We start from the raw sequence: 18,208 nt of genomic DNA, 5'->3' as shown, positions 1-18,208 counted from the left end.
TCCCTTGGCACTGGAATCTTCATAAGAAAAAATAATTTTCCTACCCAAAATAAATTTATGTTCCTAAAAACATTGATTTCAAGTAGCAGGGATTTAGTGCAGAGATGCTAAAAGAGAACACGGTCATCACATGGCATCTGTATTGCTGGCAGGCAGAAGGAAAGGCTTATAAAGCTGCACAAACACAGCAAATCTTGGACTGTGGCTGTGTAGGCTTCCAAATGCTGTCTTGTAAATATAAGAATTCTGAATTTTAAGAAGGCACAACTGGGAGCACAAGGGAGAACCAGAAAGAGGAACAATATGAAACAAAATGTTCATGAAAAAAGAATAACTCAGTTTGACAAGGGACTAACAGTGACTGCCATTTTCCCTCAACCAGGAGTCAAGAAAAGAGAGGGGAGGGGAAATAGAAAAAAACTTATACCTGCATACCAAAAAACTCATCTAAATCAAACATTCTTAACCCTTTACTTTGATGGATACAAAGCTTTGAGGATAAAGTGTAAGCAGCCGAAAGAAAAATAATTTGTGTTAGTGAGCTGAGCTGGGTCCCAGCCCCTTTCTCAGGACTCTGTAGCTGCACAGCAATGACACTTCCCACGATGCAGAAAGGTGAGGCCCCTTGACTGTCCTAAATGAAAGAGGACAGATGACTTAAATATTTGCTATCTGCCCATTTCCCTTCCCTGTCTTCATCCGATCCATCTTTGTTTCAGACCCACAGAGCCTGAAATGAAAACGCTATTAAGTCTCGTGTTATAGAACAGCAGATGTATTTATCTCTTAGTGATAAAGCTAAATATGGCCTTTGTACATGTGATTTCATAATTACTTCATTTAATATCAGTCTGATTTTAGTACAGACAATTGAGAAACCATTTTTATAACTGTTACAAAATTAGAAAACTGTAAAAGCAGTAATTTGTGATAGAATTCCAAGATCTTACAGGTTTGAGGGCATATTTGTTTCATCATTTGGATGTGGCAGTACTCAGGCCACACTGCTTGATTGAACGAGTCCACTGAGAAAAAGACTTCTTACACTTTGTAATCCCTCTTCATTAATGCAATCAAATATTTACAATATTGGCTATCAGGCATACACATGCAACAGGGAAACTTGATTCTTAGGGAAAAATTGATTACCATTATGAGGCTGAAAACCCAGCAATTAAAATGTCTGATGCCATCATTTGGCAGGTACCTAAAAGCTCCCCAGACAAAAAATATATACTGAAAATAGTACACTATCCAGGAATCCATTGGAAATGTAGCTTTATTTCTGGAACTACAATATGACCAGAGCAATCTGGCAATGCTGCACCATTTAAACTAAGAAGTGATATGGTTTGGGGTATGGCAGATCTACTAATTAATTATTCAACACTTAACCTGTTAGTTAATGTAGGGGATATTTTACTTATCATATAACAAACAGTATGTTCCTTATGAACACATGATCATTTTCCTTATGAACCTTAAAGATTAAAGGTAAGTGATAATTTGTCTTCCAGCTCTGGTGCTTATATTCCTTCCTATATATACTTGTGAAAAATTATACTTTTATAACTACACAAAAACTCAAAAGGGAAAATATCACATGAGAATGCCCTACTACTCCTCTGACTGAGAATATTTAAATATCAGCTTTCTGTTACAGCTGACTTTATATACAGCAGTCACTTTATCTTCTTACATGCACCCAGTCCTTCTGATTACATTGTGCCTTTGCCTGAGGATGGTAGGTCCAACTCCAGAAGCTACATATGGCTGTAATGCTGTAAACAGGAGAAAGGACATCTCCTGTGAACTCAGTTTATCAGCAAACTCGTATGTACATGCCAGGTTTGACCCGTGAAACAAAGTTCTCCTTCCATTTATGCTGAGCCTGCCAGGCAAAGTCAGGAAGCATTAAAAGAAGAATTACCTCATCTAAATTATACCCATGTAAATGATGTCTGTCCAATTTAAATTCATTTCCTAAATTGAGCAGAAAGTCACCATTCTTCATGGTAAGTCGTTCACCTTATTCTAACTTACAAGTAAATTACCACCTTACTTGCTCCAGTTCTACAGAGGGAGGGTGATGATTAGTTTAAAATAGATTGGTTCTCTATGAGTGAATGGAATTAGGTGGGATGAACCCCTTCATTCCTGACTGTTATTAGACTGACTCATAGAGGAAATAGAGCAGCCAAAAACCACAGTAATGACAGCATCAGTCATGAGTGACCATACAAAACACCACAATCTCTTATGAAAATAATTAATCCAGTTAAGCCAAGGCTACATCTGTAGAAAAAAGAAATGTGAAATTCTTCCAGAGGCATTTTACTTTTAACATTCATAGATATTATCCCACATGCACAACAGTGTCACGTCTCCTCTGCCTCTCAAAGGAAACACTTTTCTCTGGATCTTCTCTCTGTGGCTGCTCTAGGTGTTCCCACTGATGGCCCTTGATGCTTCTGGCAGAGCAAGCAGAAAGCCAACAGGAAGCTGTAGCATTTGCAACCCAAAAGCTGATGTTTGACTGATCAGAACAGCTAGCAGACTTCTGGTTTACTTCCAGCACACTTAGTTGATCAGCAGACAAGAAAAAAAGTAGGTACACAATTTACAAAGCAGCTTCTAGTTCATGTCTGGAGTTGGTTTTATAGGGTACTTAGCAATCCCTAATTAGCCTTTTATATCAGGCCTTTTATATATAGTGGTTTTGGTGTGAATTACTTAGGTATATGTCATGATGCCAAATTCAATTAGCTTGTGAAAAACAAGGAGGAACCTTTTAGAAGCAAGACTACATGCATGCAAACCACTTCCTAACTCATGGCACTTCAGACAAAAGCTTCTGAGTGAATGAAGGGGATCTCAATTATCGAACACCTAAGCAATGTCTGCAAAGAAGCAAGGAAGCAAAAGCAGATGTCTTGCTCACATCCATATAAATATTTAATATACACAGGGGAATTATCTTAATTAAGATACTCAACCTGTAACAGTATCAGCATGTATTTGTACAGTCCTAAAATAACACAATTGAAATCCACACATGGAGTTTTCAGGCATTACTGAAGGTTGGTGTTAGGTCTTCATGGCAAATGAGGAATGCCCAGGGACTTCCAGCAGTAGGCAGCAGATCCAAAAGAGCCCTCCAAAGGCTGAAGGACAGAATTACTATTTCTAAGGGTTGTAATTTTCTGAGATATCTATAAACAGAAGAATGGTTGTTTTGATAGCATTTTATTTCCTGCTGCTCTTTCAGAGAAAGAAGCTGATTTAGTTGAAGATCCCTGAAATTCTCCACCTTGTTGTGGAGAGTTGAATTCATTTCATGATTTTGAGAATAAAAATTAAAAATTACATTTCCCTGCTTAAGCATTGCATCCACCCTGAGAAGCTGAGTCAACACAGGAGCTGTGGCAGAACCCCACACTTTCTGCATCTACACTGCTTATAGCAACAGCAGTAATTCGGGTAAGTTCTGAGCTGCACTCATGGTCATAAATGCACCTTGCAGACTTGTCCTCAGACTTAACATAGTTACATTGCAGAATGAGACAAGCTGAAGTAAATACGTTTCAGTTGGATGAAAAGTCTCACTTTTTCATCAACAAATAAACAGATGAAGAAGAGTATCTGTGGTCTTCAATGACTGCAGGAAATATATATTTCATAAGATTGTTAAGAATTATTAATGAGCAACAGTGCAAAAAGTTACAAAAATATTCTAGCTAGAGAAGATGTTAAAAAGTGCTTAAGTTGCTTCTTCAAGTGTAAAATGCATGTGAAATGAACACAAAGAAACTGGAGCACTAACAGGAATATTTTAACAAACAAGAAGGTTTGTTCACAGAAAGAAGGCTATGAAAATTCTTGTCTTTTTGAAAGAGGCATGAGCAAAAAATAATGCATCCATGAGAATTTTTCATTTATGGAGCAAACGAATCCCTACTACAACCAGAACTGGCGGGGTTGGTTTGTTTGGATTTTTGTTGTTGTCATTGTTTTAGTTTGGTTTTGTTGGGGTTTTTCTGGAAATACATAACCAAGTAACTACCCATCTGTATACTTGGTACCTTTTCTCTCTCCCTCTCCCTGAGAGAATAAATCTGAGCACTTTAAAATAGTGCTTTTATTATTTAAAAAGAATACTGAGAAAGTGAACAAATCAACAGACAGACTTGAATAGAAAAGAAGTATGGGCTATATGCTGGCAGATAGTAAAGACATTGGTTGGATAGAAATGGGATATACATTGAATATATAGTAACAGCACACATCAGAATAATACTTAGAACTCACATTTTGTACTTACATTACATTATGTTTGCATACTGCTTTAAGTTCATCAGTTTTTCAGATAACATTTCAAAATAAAACTTTGTTTGCAATGTGTAGACTTCCTGGGTTTTTTTCAAATGTTTCTCTTCTCTTTTTTCTCCACAAAATTATTTTTTCACATATTATTAAATGAATAATCAAATTCAGTGATTTGCAGAATTTCCAGATTAGGGTTTTTTTGGATGACAGGAAAATGAAAGGTTAGTGAAATGAAAATTGGACTTTTTATGTGTTCAAAACCCAGACAATTAATTATTATTATTTACTCATTCAGTTAATTTTTTTTTTTTTTTTAAAAAGGGGGGGGACGACGACGACGACACTCTATCTGGTTTTTTTTTTTTTTTGGCTAGTCCTAATGAAAAGAGTTCTGCTGCATCTGAGGGAACCTGTCTAGTACAGTATGTACTTCATCATGCACCCAAGGCTTGATAAATGCTCACTCTTTATTTCCCATATTCATTTCCCATCTTCATGTGACTATATAGTGCACACATTTCCTGAGTTTTAGATTTGTTTATGCAGTTTATATATGGTTACTTTATTCTGTGGAAATGTCTTTCCCGTGACTGCCTGCCCTGCTCCAGGCCTGCCGGGCTTGGTGGCAGCTTCCCAGCCCCACCACTGGTGAGGGATCGGATTCGGAGCCCAGATTTCCTGCCCAGCTCAGGTAGCTGCTTGTGGAGGAGCAGAATTTCCCTTTTGCAAATCTTAGCAAAGTTTGATTTCAGCAATCATTTCATCCATCCCCCAAGCCCAGGTAAATCTGTGGGGGTCGACCTCTTAACCCAGGCAAATAGCTATAGGATGAGAGGACGCAGTCTTAAGATGCACCACGGTGAGTTTAGGTTGAACATTGGGAAGAATTTCTTCAGAGAAAAGGTGATTAGGGGCTTCCCGGGGATGTCGTGGAGTCACCATGGAAGTGTTTAAGGAAAGCCTGGATGTCTTTCCTTAAACTTAGTGACATGGTCCAATTGACATGGGGGTGTTCGGTCATAGGTTGGACCCGATGATCCCAGGGGTCTTTTCCAACATAATTGATTCTGTGATTCTGTGAGTATGTCAGCTTGCTTGTACAGTTACCCGCGTTCAGAGGGAGTGAGCGTCTCCCAGACCGGAATGACCATTTCCTTGTCAACACAAGAGTGACAAGTGTTTAAAAATCGCATTATTTGGAAGAAGCCCTCCCTGTTCAGTGCCAGTTACGGACCGTGTGCGGCACGGACCCTCGCCCAGCTACTCATTCACGGAGCACAGTCCCCACGGCCTCTCCGCCTCGCCGCCGTCCCCTCAGCCGCGGAGCTCGGGCTGAGCGCAGAGGGATCCGGTGGGATCCACCGGGAGCCACCACATCCCCCCCGGCGCCGCGGGGCGGGGAGGCGAGCACTGGGGCCGCCCGCTGGCGGCCGAGGGGAAGCGGCGGCGCTAGGAGAGAGGCCCCGGCCCCGCCCCGGCGGTCGCGGGGTGTGGGGCTGCTCTCGGCCGCGGCGGCGGGGACGGCGGCAGCGGCAGGGTCCGCGTTGGCCGCCGGCGGGGACCCAGTGCTGCCCCGCCGCGCCCGCCCGCCCCATCGCACGCTGTTGTCATGGAGGAGCCAAGATGGCGGCGCTGGCCTACACCGGGGGCAAACGGGAGATCAACTACTACTTCAGCGTGAGGAGCGCCAAGGCGCTGGCGCTGGGCGCCGTCCTGCTCCTCACCGCCTGTCACGCCGCCTCCCGCCGCTACCGAGGTGAGGGGGCGGCCGCGGGCGCTCCGTGGGGGGCCGCTGCTGCCGGGCCGGGGAGGCGGAGCCCCGGTAGAGCCCCGGCGGAGCTCGGGAACCGTGGCCGTGTAGGGAGAGCGGTGGGTCCCTCCGCCCGAGGCAGCCGCGGCGGTGTGGGCAGCGTGGCGCGGCGGCTCGCCAGCTGCCGCGGGACACGACCCTGGGGGACAGCGGCGGGGACCCGGCCCGCGGGGCCCTGCGGGCCCGGCTTGGGGGTCGCCGCAGGCCCCGGCGGTCGGGCGAGGCCCCTCGGAGTGAAAGGGGCGAGTGAGGCTGGCGGGGCTGTGGCGATGCGGTGTTTGCACCGAGAGCGCGCCGCAGCTCCGGGGACCCGGCCTGCGGCAGGTGAAGCTGCAGGGGTAAAGGGTGACTTCTTCCCTGTCACTCGTTCCCGTACGGCATGATTAATGACTAATTACCTGGCAATTAGTGGTTAAAGTCTTAATTGGTACGAGATTTGGTATATGTTGTTTCACTCTTTGAACCATCGCCTCAAACACAACGAAACCAGCCGCTTTGGTGGATGAAGCAAAGTAAAGAGCTGTTTGGTTTCACGTGTTGTCGGTGGCTGTGGACAAGCTCTGGGGACCGAGCGAGCGCAGCTGTGGCCGTGACCGGCTGCGCCCGGGCGCACCTCGGTTATGGGCGCTGGGAGCTCTGCTCGTTCCTCCTCGCTAGGGCTGTTTTGGCCGTGAAGCAGAGAGTCTTGGCACGATCCGTAAATGCAAATGGAGCTGCTGAAGGAAATATTTACTTGTTTCTGTGTCACGCTAAAAAACGTGGTATGTTTTTGTGGGTAAATTAAAAAGTTGATCTGTAGGGAGGTCACTCAGGCTTTGTTGTAGGACAACTGGTGTCGTGTTCTAACACCTGCTGCCAGCATTCATGGTAAACAAGGCTGAGACAATTCATTGTGGAAATGGGAAACGGAGTAGGGATCTTTATGTATACAATTCCCTAGATTTCACCCTCTAGCTGGCATGTCAGTTAAGTCTGATAAACCGACTAGTATTAAATTGGAAGACATGGAAGCCTTTACTGAATTCTAGTGTAGCTCAAGCATGAGGTAATTGAACTTGCCTGTTGTGCAGTGTTCCTTAAGGCACAAGAGAGTCACAAAACTAGACAGGAGGAGGGTGCCAAACTTTTAAAGAGGTGTTGGAAGACTAAGAAAATAGGGACTGCCATATCAAGCAGGTTACAAGGAAAATAAAATATGCATAATTTCAGTATATTCTGGGAGAGCTAAGAAAGGGAGTGAGTCTCAGATTGCAAAATGGTGAGAATCTGCTGGCCTTTATGTAAATTGATATGGTCTGTATGAATTGTTACAAATATTTCAAGTTTTTTCGCCTAAGGCTTTTAGTTTCTTGAAGCAATTAGAGGGTAAGGGAGAGGTTTCCCCATAACTGTTTAAAAGGTAGGAGGACATGGAGTCATAGTGAAAACAGAGTTCCCAATTTGGGCTTCTGTGAACATACAATGTTCAAAAGAGAAGTTTAGAAAAGGAGGGTGGAAAAATTACAGCAGATGAACTTTTAGGATGGATAAAAGCAGAGGTGCTTTTATCGAAGAGATCATTCTGCAAACCTTCAGTGATATCAAACAGTTGAAATTCAGTGAATGCCACAATACTTTTGACAATTAATGAAAAAAACAGAGGTTTTCACTGATAGTGCACAGCTAAAGCTGACTGGCACCTCACTTACTCTCAGTGGTGTTGGTCACCCACTCTTAGTAGTGGGATAATAGAACTTGGAAAGCATGTACAAAAGAGCAGCACAAATGGCAGAAGAATAAAACAGCTTCTCTACAGGAAATAATGAAATAGAATAAAACTCTGTAGCCTGGACAGAAACCTGTTAATGATCTCAAATATTAGGAATTATTGGGGGAAGGTAAATTGATTGTTACTGTGCTGCAACAGAAAACATATCAACTGAAAAATGAAATTAGCAGGCAATACATTTAAAGTGATAGCAAGAAAGGACTTTCTTTTCCACACAAGATATTTTATACCAGAAATATCCCAAAAAGGGTTATTCTAGTTTCCAGAGGGCGGATGAGGTGGTGCTGCAAACAGGTTCAAGGTTGCCAGGCTGCGAAAGCCAGGCCATGTCACTGAAGGGATTGCTGTGTTTGTTGTGCTTTTATCCTTTCCCTTTTGTCTGATTGTCATTACATGTAAAGGTTTTATCTAATTTTGGCCTCAGCCATGCAAGTACATGTAATAGATAGGAGCAGCCCAGTGTACTTCCCAGTCAAACTTGCCTGTATAAAATTTGCTTGTATGAAAAGATGCTGAACTGGGGTTGTGAAAGGTCAGATTCATGTTCAGGAAGACTGTGTTAGGGGTCACCTACAATTTTTTGCAAAAGAATGTGAATTAAGAGAAGGTACAAACTGTCTTTAACTTGTGAAGAGTTAAGTGGATTGAATGTTCACATACTATCCTGTGAAGTTAGTGCTGAGTGTTTTTCAGTTGTTCTATTTCAAAGGTACAGTCCTAAACCTTTTTGGAAATAAGCTTTTAAATAAAAGTTTGCATTCTTAAGATCAACAGTAGTAGACTCTGTTAAAAATGACATTTTTTAATTTTGAATAATAGAGAACAATTGAATTTCCAGCTCTTTGAAAAAGAGAGTATGCTTTTTAGAGAAAGCTTTGGGAAACTTTGTCTGCTCTGATGCTGAATGAAGATTTTGAGATTTCACAATTTCAATGGAATAACCACAATTTTGAGGAATGATAAATTAGAATAATGAGCATAATAAACTTCAGAGAAATTATGCACTTTGTATACCTATAATGTAGTGTAGCTAAGTGAGCATAAAAGGGGTAATGTGTTGGAAGGATAATTTACACAAAAAGAATTTTAAAAGAGTGGTCTGTGTTTTGTGTATACAATGGTGCTTGGAATTCTTTTCCTCAGGTTTTGGGGTTTTTTGGGGGTTGGGCTTTTTTTGTTGTTTGGTTTTGTTTTGTTTTTTTTTTTCTTTTAAGATCTCGTTGTTGGTTAAGAAGAGGTTGTGGTATATTAAAATGAGCATGTTCTTTGGCTGCTATTTCATCTGCTAAAGCCAGAGTTGAGCATTTCTGGAGGCACTGTCTGGTCTGTAACCTCCAGTTTACTTTCTTGGCTGCTGTTACAGTTTTGTTTTATTCCCCTCCCTCATCTTCTCCCCCTATTTTCTACTGTTATGTTTAAAGGAAGATATCAAACGTCAGTAATGCTCCTAATGAGTCTCAGGAGCTTTCTAATTATTGCTCAGGGCAATAATGAGATAATCAGTACCTGGAGTTGGGAAAGAAGGCATAACCCCTTGACATGAATTATTGTCTCTATGTTTAAAATATATACCATGTGTGATGTTTAGAATGTTACTTCAGTGAACATACTGTAGGATGATGGATTGATCTATTTATGGGCAATTATTGTGGTGGGAGTGCCATGGAGTACATCGATGTGGGATATGCCCAGCCACTGCCCTGGAGGGATGTCTGCTGAGATAAGAGATTTCGCAACCGCCCAGCAGGACTCCCTGGAAAGGACTTGAGTCATGGTGAGGAAAAGTAGACCCACAATCATTTGGGGATACCCTATGCAGATCGTTCCGTAACCCATTGGTCTATCCCAGACCCTCTGTAACCCATTGGTCCCCTTGCTGATCCCCTGTATCCCTATAAAAGACCAATTTGCCTCTGTAGAGGGAGAGCTCGTTCCTGGCTTCCCTTCGCCGGAGGGGACCCACAATAAAGCTACCTTTGTGCGGAACCAGCCACACGGGCCTCTCGTCTCTCTCTGGTCTGGTTTGGCCTAGAGGCTGCCCTGCAGAGCTGAGCTGGAATCACGAGCTGACAATCACTAAAGAGGTGACAGCTTCTGCAAGGGCTCCTCTGCCAGCAGCTGAGAGGAAGACACCGGACCCCGGGAAGGCGATTCCTTTCGGGACCATCTCCCCGGACCGGTCACCTCTTCCTGGGTCACAGCTTCGGACCCCACCACCAGCTGTAATACAGCGATACCAAGCTTGGGTCATGACCTCAAGATAAGGACATCCTCCAGTCTTGAAAACTTGATTGAGAAAGAAGTTATAGCGGTCTACAAATCATGACAGACGTAAGTCCAAGCTGCCTTGTCCCATGGAAGAACCAGGGAGTTCCAAGTAAATCTAGTAGAAACCATATTTCAAATAAAGGCAGATGATTCTTCAAGCATCAGCTGTGGATGTAGAAAACTCTTGTAGAAGGATGCTGTGGGTGCTAAAAACTTGAAGACTGCATGTCCAGTTTAGTAAGTCCCTGGAATGAACATAGTTGGGACAATATTAGGCAAGAACGTGATGTTTACTTGCCCTCTTCTTATTCATCTCTGAGCATCTGCTTATGGCCCCTGTTGAAGGTGGAATACCAGGCTAGACTGACCATTGGTCTGACCATGAATAACTGTCCTTATTTCCTTATGCATCCTTCTCAGCAAGTTAATGGATGTCAGAGGGAGTCTGATTAGTCATAGGTATTCTTTTACATGGTTCACTCTTATATCACTTTGATACATCTCCTAGTTGTCATCATCTACAAAGTGGAGGACTTTATATCAGGAATAACTCTCAGTCACCTCGTTATCAAATTCATGTTGCTTTTGATTAGATCGGTTTTTTTATTATTCCTGACAGTTTCGTTTTTCATGCAACTTACTTGAAAGGATAGTTTACGTGTAGAGTTTGCTACATGTAGAGTTTGCAAGTTTGAGGATCAGGGAAGTGTGTTGCTTGAAAACCAAAGTATGAGTTGAGTGTAATGAAGAAACTGTTAGGTACGGGCAGTGGTACATTGTTTCTGTACGAGCTAGAACAAGTCCCTACCGTTTCATTCACAACCATTTCACTGTTTGTCAGTGCTTGGAAATGCCAAGTATGACAAAAATGTTGGAGAGCAACTTCTCTTGCAGTGAATGGTGTTCAGTTGTTTTTAGTTATAAGGCAGCAGAATCTGACATGGAGTTGGGAAGATAACAGTCACTGATTTCACAACTGAGATATTTGAAACTTAACATGACCTGAAACATCAGCACCTGTAAAGTGATTAATCTTAATTAGCATAAAACTTACTGACTGGAAAAGATAAATGCAGTTCAGAATGATCAGCAAATTGACATGTAAATATTTTTGGGATTTTTTTTGCATATTAACCCATGTGACCACGTGACCAAATGTCTTAAACAGGGAGATGTAACAGACTTTCTTCCAAATGTTGTGATGAGTTTTGTGTTCTATACAAGATGCTGTGCATGGTGATTCTGTGTAGAAGATTATTTTATTCAACAGTTGTATTCTTTAATTTCATATTAGCATATTCTGGTTAGTAGATTGCAGATAATAACCATAATCTGGTTAGTGGATTGGCAAATTTTAAAGGAAATGCCATTCTAAGTCATAACATCTTTCTGACAGCAGAAGTGGGATCACTAACATTTTGTGACTAGGGCTGGGATTTACAGAACAGTGTTGTATAATAAGTGAAAAGGCAACTTGCAGAAACTTGTACAAGATGTATTTACAATCAGTTAAATTTGTTTACTGCTGTTGATTATTTCAATTTCTGTTTTTCAAATATTGTCAGATGTCAGATTGTTTTTTATAACAGCAATGGGGCTATGTTTTACATTTCATGTGTCTGAATTCTAATCTTAATATAACATTTTAAAGGTGGTGATACATGTGAGTATCTTCTGTCCAGTGGGAGATTTCTTGGAGAAAAAGTATGGCAGCCTCACAGTTGTATGATGCATAAGTATAAAAATAGGTAAGGAAACTCACGTCTTCTGTTCACCTGGAAAGAAGAGTCATTTTTTGACTGCAGCTGTAGTAATTGTAGTGTCATTTCTTGTTCACTTTATTTTATACGTGTCAAATTGCAAGTAAAAATATCCTAAATAAAATTACCAATCACTTTTTTTCACCTCCTAGTAAGAGAAGTTTTGGGGTTTTTTTTGAATTATGCTGTATATTACCATTTTGAGACTACTATATTTGTAGTACACATAATAGGAAAACCTGCTTAGTTGTTTGCCTAATCACATTAGCAAGAGAGTTCATTTTCAATTCTATGCAAATTGCAATAAACTGTTTATTAACTCAGCATGTTTTTAAAAAAATTACCATGCCTTAGAGCTGGATATAATGTTTAGAATGATCTATATAGCTCTGTAGAATTTCAGAATACTTCTTTCTAAGATATATATTTTCTGTAACATTACTGTTACTGTTTTGTTTTACAGTGAAGCAAAAAATTGCCTCATAGACAAACATGTTGTGTTTATAGGAGATTCTAGAATTCGACAGCTGTTCTATTCATTTATAAAACTCATAAATCCTCAAGTCAAAGAAGAGGGAGTTAAGGTGAGATAGCTTATTTTGGTGATTGATTTTTTTGTTTCTTTCTTCCCAATTTACCTCATAACTCTTGTCTAAACTTCAGGAAAGCAAATTATGCTGTTTGCTGGCCTAGCCATCAGGAAGGAGAACCACAGAAAGGTCTTTTGAAGAAGAACAAGATTAGACCAAAATAATTGTTTGGTTACAGATGAGATAATTATGAATCTGAGAAGAGAACTAGGAAGCTCAGGAGAAAGCTTGCAGCAGCCTGGGAATAAATTAATGAAGCTGACTTGTCCCATGGCAATTTATGCTTCATATTTGGTTTCTTGATGAGAAAATGATTGCTCCTTTGTGTTTTTTTAAATAGTAGTAATTCATGCCCTATAATTTGTCAATTAAAATGTCAGTTAAATTGCTGATCTAATCTGTTCGTAAAAATCCTTGGGGCAATGACAGATTTCCAGGTCTAACTTGAAACTAAAAATAGCTTCAAGTCTTACCTTCTTCTTGATCACTGATGAAGAGCTGCTGAATTTTATAAGGTGAAGTATGTAAACAGCCAGGTGGAAGGAGGAAGAAAAGATGTAGCTGTATCATTTGTTGAACGTAATGTTGATTTCTTTTGCTATATCATACTTCTTGGGCAATATCTTCATAGATGTATGTATATATGTGATGGAAAAGACACCTTTCACTTTCAACAGTACATCAGATTTGTCAATTATTTAGTAATCCTGTCACTTAGAAGTGCAAGCTGGCATTGTGCGGCATTCAGCATGCAGTCACTTTCTCTTGTCAAAACAAGATGTTTGATTGATCCCAGAACTCTGTTTTTCCTAGTCAATTGGTTAGGTCACTCTTGCTGCCCAAAAATACTGGTGAGATGATAGAGTGTTATAATGGATTTTGAGTTGAGAGTATCTTTTGTCAAGTGTTATTGAAATCAAGATCTCAGTTTGAAGAAGTACACTTGTTCTTATGGGCCTGGATTGAAATTAATACTGAATTTAGTAATTTTAAAGGAGGATTGTATATGCATATCTGACTCCTTCCTTTCTGGTTTCTTACAGTTTTCACTCAGAAAATTTAATAATGCATTCTAGATTTTATTTCTGCCTGAGTTTATTTTCTTTTATTCTTTAATTAAAACTGTGTTGCTTGTGTGAAGGAGATGGGCAGATGAAAAGGAAGGCTGGAGGAAGGCAGTGTAAGAAAAGAAGGAGGAAAAAGGGAAAAGTCATAAGTATTTCTTGTGTTGGGAGGCTAAATTTAGGAAAAGATTCAATACCTTTGCAGCAGAGTGACCAGAAAGCATTTCAGACTTTGTTGGCTAGATTTCTTCCAGGAAAAATAACTGTTTTTTTGAGTAACTTGTTTTATCAAGAAAGCAACATAAATATTTTGTGTGAGTACACTGACATGTTTATACAAGAAAAATCCTTTCCACTGAAGATAAACCTTTGGGTGAGAGCAAGTTAGCATAGGTATGTAAATATTTTCTTTTCATTCTAAAAGTTTTGCTTAGTTTTTATTGTTTTGGGTTTTTTTTGACAGCATGGAAATATCCCATTTGAAGATAAATCTGCTTCAATTAAAGTGGTAAGTTTTTATCTAGTGTTAAACTGCAAGCCATAATCATGTTATTATTTCATACAATGTAATTGAAATTGCAGTCAGAGCTGTAAAGTCAAAAGAAGGTTAAGACCATCAACATTCTTTGTAAATATTCTATGGATATTTCAGAGTGTACCGTAACATACTATATTTTGAGAGAATTTGGCATGGAGTACTTGTATTGTGGCTTAGTTTTGGGCATAAGCTCTGGAACTGTGTATAATTTTTCTTTTTGTCAGGTCTTATAATTTGGCCTTTCCAAGAATAGCTTTTGCCAGGAAGTTTACTCTTTTCATGCTGTAAGAATATGTATCTGGGTCTTCCTTGGATTGGTAATTGTAATTACCATTGAGTTTTCTATGCTATCTCAACAAGTATTCCTTGCACTGTTTTTTCATGGAGAAATAAGCACAATGTTGGTTGTAGTGTGGATATTTAAAAAAAGAAAACAAACAAAGTACTTGAGGCCTGTTTTTCTGAAGGGCTCTGTTCTCCTCTGCCCTGGCAATGGAAATGCTGTCCTGAATAGCTTTCTTTGCTTCCCATGACAGCTATCAGCAGTGCTGGGATTGTGCTAGTCATGTATTTATTTATGCCCTGAAGAAAACTCATTCTCTATTCACCAAAACCAAAGAAGCAGTGTGTTTGCTGAGTTGTCTGAATGTGAATTTTCAGTATTTGTATACATGTTTAAGATTTTGGGTACAGAATAACATTTTAGGGTGTAAGCCCATGGCAGTTTAAGCATGTGCTAACCAACTCTGTTGGCCTTCACAGTATGTTCCTGTGTTTGTGCTGAGTTATAACTAGCACTGGTAAGCTGTGGAGTGGGTTGTTTCAGGAGTCAGTCAGCCAAAAAGTTACTTTGTAGGATTCAAAAAGTTACTTTTTGTTCAGGTCTGATGTGGCTCATCCTGTGGTTATCTGAATGATGGAAAAGATGACGCAGGACACAAGACAGGACAAAGAGGCTGATGCAGTGTGATTTGCATTGACCTAACCTGACAGGATCACATCTTCAAAACTCCTTAAGTCTTGGAAGGTGCCTAACCACTGAGATTTGAGATGGCAGGTCTGGGCTTCTGGGAGATGTCTAGGTAGTTAAGAATATATTCCCAGTCTGCTGCTTCCTTGTTTTGATGAAGTGTTGCTCTTCGACATTATTGGCATGGTAGCTGAATTTCCACATTCAGACTGGCTGTGACCCAGTAATCTATATGTGGAAAATACTTGACCAACAAAAGAAAAAATTACTGGGAACAAGTGGAGAGTTTAATTTTGCCCTTTCTAGTCATCCCAGTGACTCTTCTGTCCTTTAGCCACTGCAGAGGACTGCATGGTTGCTCACAGGTTCCACAGCCAAATAATGAATTGACAGTACTCAAGTGAACTACCAAAATGTAACAATCCAGAGGAGTGTTTCTGCTAATGGTGTTTCAACATTCTGCGTTACAAAATTTCCTCACAATAGTTTCTGCACGTGTAGTCCCTGCCATTTCATTTCAACATGTATTTTTAGACTATCCAATAGTGCTGTCCTAAGGAGTAACTAAGTGCTAGGAAGTCATGGCTTTAGCTGGGAGACATAATAGCACTAGTCTAGACTGTCCTAGATGAAAGTTGAGCACTGCTCCTGGCATCTAAAACAATGCTCGTAGGTAATGTGTTTAATAGCCATGACACTATTAGATTTAAACAGCTGATAATTTATGAAGTTGTAAGGTAAATTGCTAGGTTTTGGTTTTGTTTGAAAATTATGATTTCATGCTATCAATTATTTTAAGCTTTGGAACAAAGAAAACCTGCTGGTAAAAATGTGGAAAATTGAGCAAAAAGCAAGTTCTAGTAAGTTATAGATGTGACCTTGGATTTATCCCTGATTGCATTGTAAACCCAAGGACATCCTATTTGGCAGACACTAAAAGATTACCTTCTTGGTGAAATTCCAACTCCTGAACTACAAATAAAAATTTGTTTCTCATGTGGGAAAAGTTTTGAGGGTTTGTTGGCTTTTTCTCCCCTTGTTTTTCTTTGCTTTCTGTTTTCCATGCGGGAGTAAGATGTCAGGCTTTTAATGCTAACTATAAGGAGATCACACTCTGAGCCAAATGTTTTTCCTTTACAGTTGAATTGATGGCAATTCGTTTGGTTTTTTTGCATTTGTTGTTTTAGTCTACTGATTGTCTTTTAAGCTTGCAGAGAAACTCTTCCTTTATTTTACAGGATTTTCTGTGGTATCCAGAAGTTAATGGCTCTATGAGGCAGCGTATCAAATCTTGGACTGAGGTTTGTTTTAAGAGATCTAAAATTTGACTTCAGAGTAGTGAAAAGGGGATGTTTACTGGTGTATATGTTTCTGGGTATCTCCTGGTCTTCCAAGGATGGTATCACTCAGACCAAAAAAGCCCTAAGCAAACTACAAAACCCCTACTTTCTAGGAGCAAGTTAATTTATCCTGTTAAGAGCTAAAAGAATTTCAGTCAGGTTTGGCATTTTACTTCCTCTGTGGCTGCAATGACTCCACTTCAATGTGGCCAAATATTTTGATCCTTACGGGTTATTCCAACTTGAGATATACTATGATTCGATGATCTTGTATATATGATAATTTGAGTGTTTCAGAGTGATGGTCAAAGGTAATTTGCAAAATCAAGAATTCCTTGATTTTATTTGTTTTCAATATCTCCCTCAATTAGCATACTAATTATTTTACATGTTTCAGTTATGATGCAGGTTGTCATGTTATTGTGTATGTAACTCTGACAACAAGTAATATGTTTACAGATTGGCAAATAATTTTTTCTTGTTTCTTCCTTAGTTGACCTTTCAATAGCCTGGAGTTATTTAGTAGTAGCGCACTGTGATTCTTGTGGGACTATTTTTTTGCTATCCTATTGATCATTCTTGCACAACACTTTCCATCAGGATAGCTGAAGTTATCATTTGGTTTTCTTTTTCTGTGGTTTCTACAAAAACTGAGAGCTGCTAGTTTTCCTTGCTATGCCAGGGTAAAACTGGTACTGAGGTGTTCAGGACTGTTTGTTTCTGTATGCTCTTGTGTTTGAGTACGCTGGCCCTTGTCCTTGTCCTACCTAGAACTGTCAGACCCCTGGGGTAGCAATGGTCAGTGCAGCAGCTCTAACAGATGTTTGACAATGCTGAGACTGAGATAAAAAGTTCAATAGTGTTTACAGTTTACTTGATGACCTTAGGAATAGATGTTTAAATAGCTTTTAAAGAGAACTTATGCTGCTAAACTGATCATGATTGTAGATGCTTATTGATACTTCAGGCTTTTGTAGATTCTATTATGTGAAAATTCAGGTATCTGTTCTCTGTAATATATCCGCAGTCTACTCTTTTGTAACCATTAGCTGATGGACAAGTGAGTCACAGTTAATTAAGTATGAGTCTTAATAATAAGTATAATTTACGATTATTTTCAAACTAATTCCTTTTTATTTTTGTGTCTTAGGGTTCTGTGGCAAAACCTCATATAATTGTAGTAGGAGCTGCCACGGTAAGTTATACATGTATGGGGGATTTTAGTAAAGAAGGAAGTTCTTGTAGGATAACTTTAATATTCTCAAGTTGGTTACATGATCAAATTGTTAAACCCAGTTTATAATAAAATATCTGTTTTCAGTGAATGTGCTGTTACAAAAAGTAGTTTTAAAATATCAGGTGTACTTTATTATAGCTGTGTGATGTACAGTACTTGCTTTTGTCAGCAATACTGGTTAATAAACATTAATTCGCTTTAACGTAGCTAATAAAGTTTTTAATTAAAAGCAGATTATTAATTTCAAAAGTTAAATAAAGTATTTGTATACTAACTGAGGTGTATTTTTAATACACCTTTTGCACTCACAAAATTCTACTTTTGAGCATGGCCTGATCTGGGATGGTCTCTTTGACTGCACTTATTTCTTTTATATATATAGAGAGAGAGAGAGAGAGAGAGAGAGGTAAAAATCATAATTTTACATGGATAATTCAACAACCAAACAGATCAGAGTTCTGGAATCTTGTTCCACTGGAAGATTCCACCACGGCTGTGCACTGCAACATCACAGAAAACAGGGCTGACAAGGACCAG

The 18,208-nt window shown here is 39.8% G+C and overlaps 1 protein-coding gene across 2 annotated transcripts in view; it reads left to right on the top strand.

Annotated features, from left to right (window-relative positions):
- Positions 1–5,816: 5,816 nt before the first annotated feature.
- The window catches only part of CASD1 (CAS1 domain containing 1), a 29,219-nt gene continuing 16,827 nt past the window's right edge, over positions 5,817–18,208 (top strand). The window contains exons 1-6 of one of the 2 annotated variants that reach the window (XM_039549762.1): positions 5,817–6,082; positions 11,824–11,920; positions 12,396–12,516; positions 14,050–14,094; positions 16,333–16,395; positions 17,585–17,629. In XM_039549762.1, the coding sequence (XP_039405696.1) occupies positions 5,950–6,082; positions 11,824–11,920; positions 12,396–12,516; positions 14,050–14,094; positions 16,333–16,395; positions 17,585–17,629 (504 nt within the window). In that variant the 5' untranslated portion in view covers positions 5,817–5,949. Of the gene's footprint in view, positions 6,083–10,076; positions 10,236–11,823; positions 11,921–12,395; positions 12,517–14,049; positions 14,095–16,332; positions 16,396–17,584; positions 17,630–18,208 lie in introns of those variants that run through there. The other variant, XM_019285545.3, reaches the window with a different exon arrangement.

Source organism: Corvus cornix, chromosome 2 (genome assembly GCF_000738735.6).
Source record: "Corvus cornix cornix isolate S_Up_H32 chromosome 2, ASM73873v5, whole genome shotgun sequence".
Classification (NCBI taxonomy): Eukaryota; Metazoa; Chordata; class Aves; order Passeriformes; family Corvidae; genus Corvus; species Corvus cornix.
The sequence above is the reverse complement of the archived record's forward strand: the minus strand, read 5'-3'. Positions and strand labels throughout refer to the sequence as shown.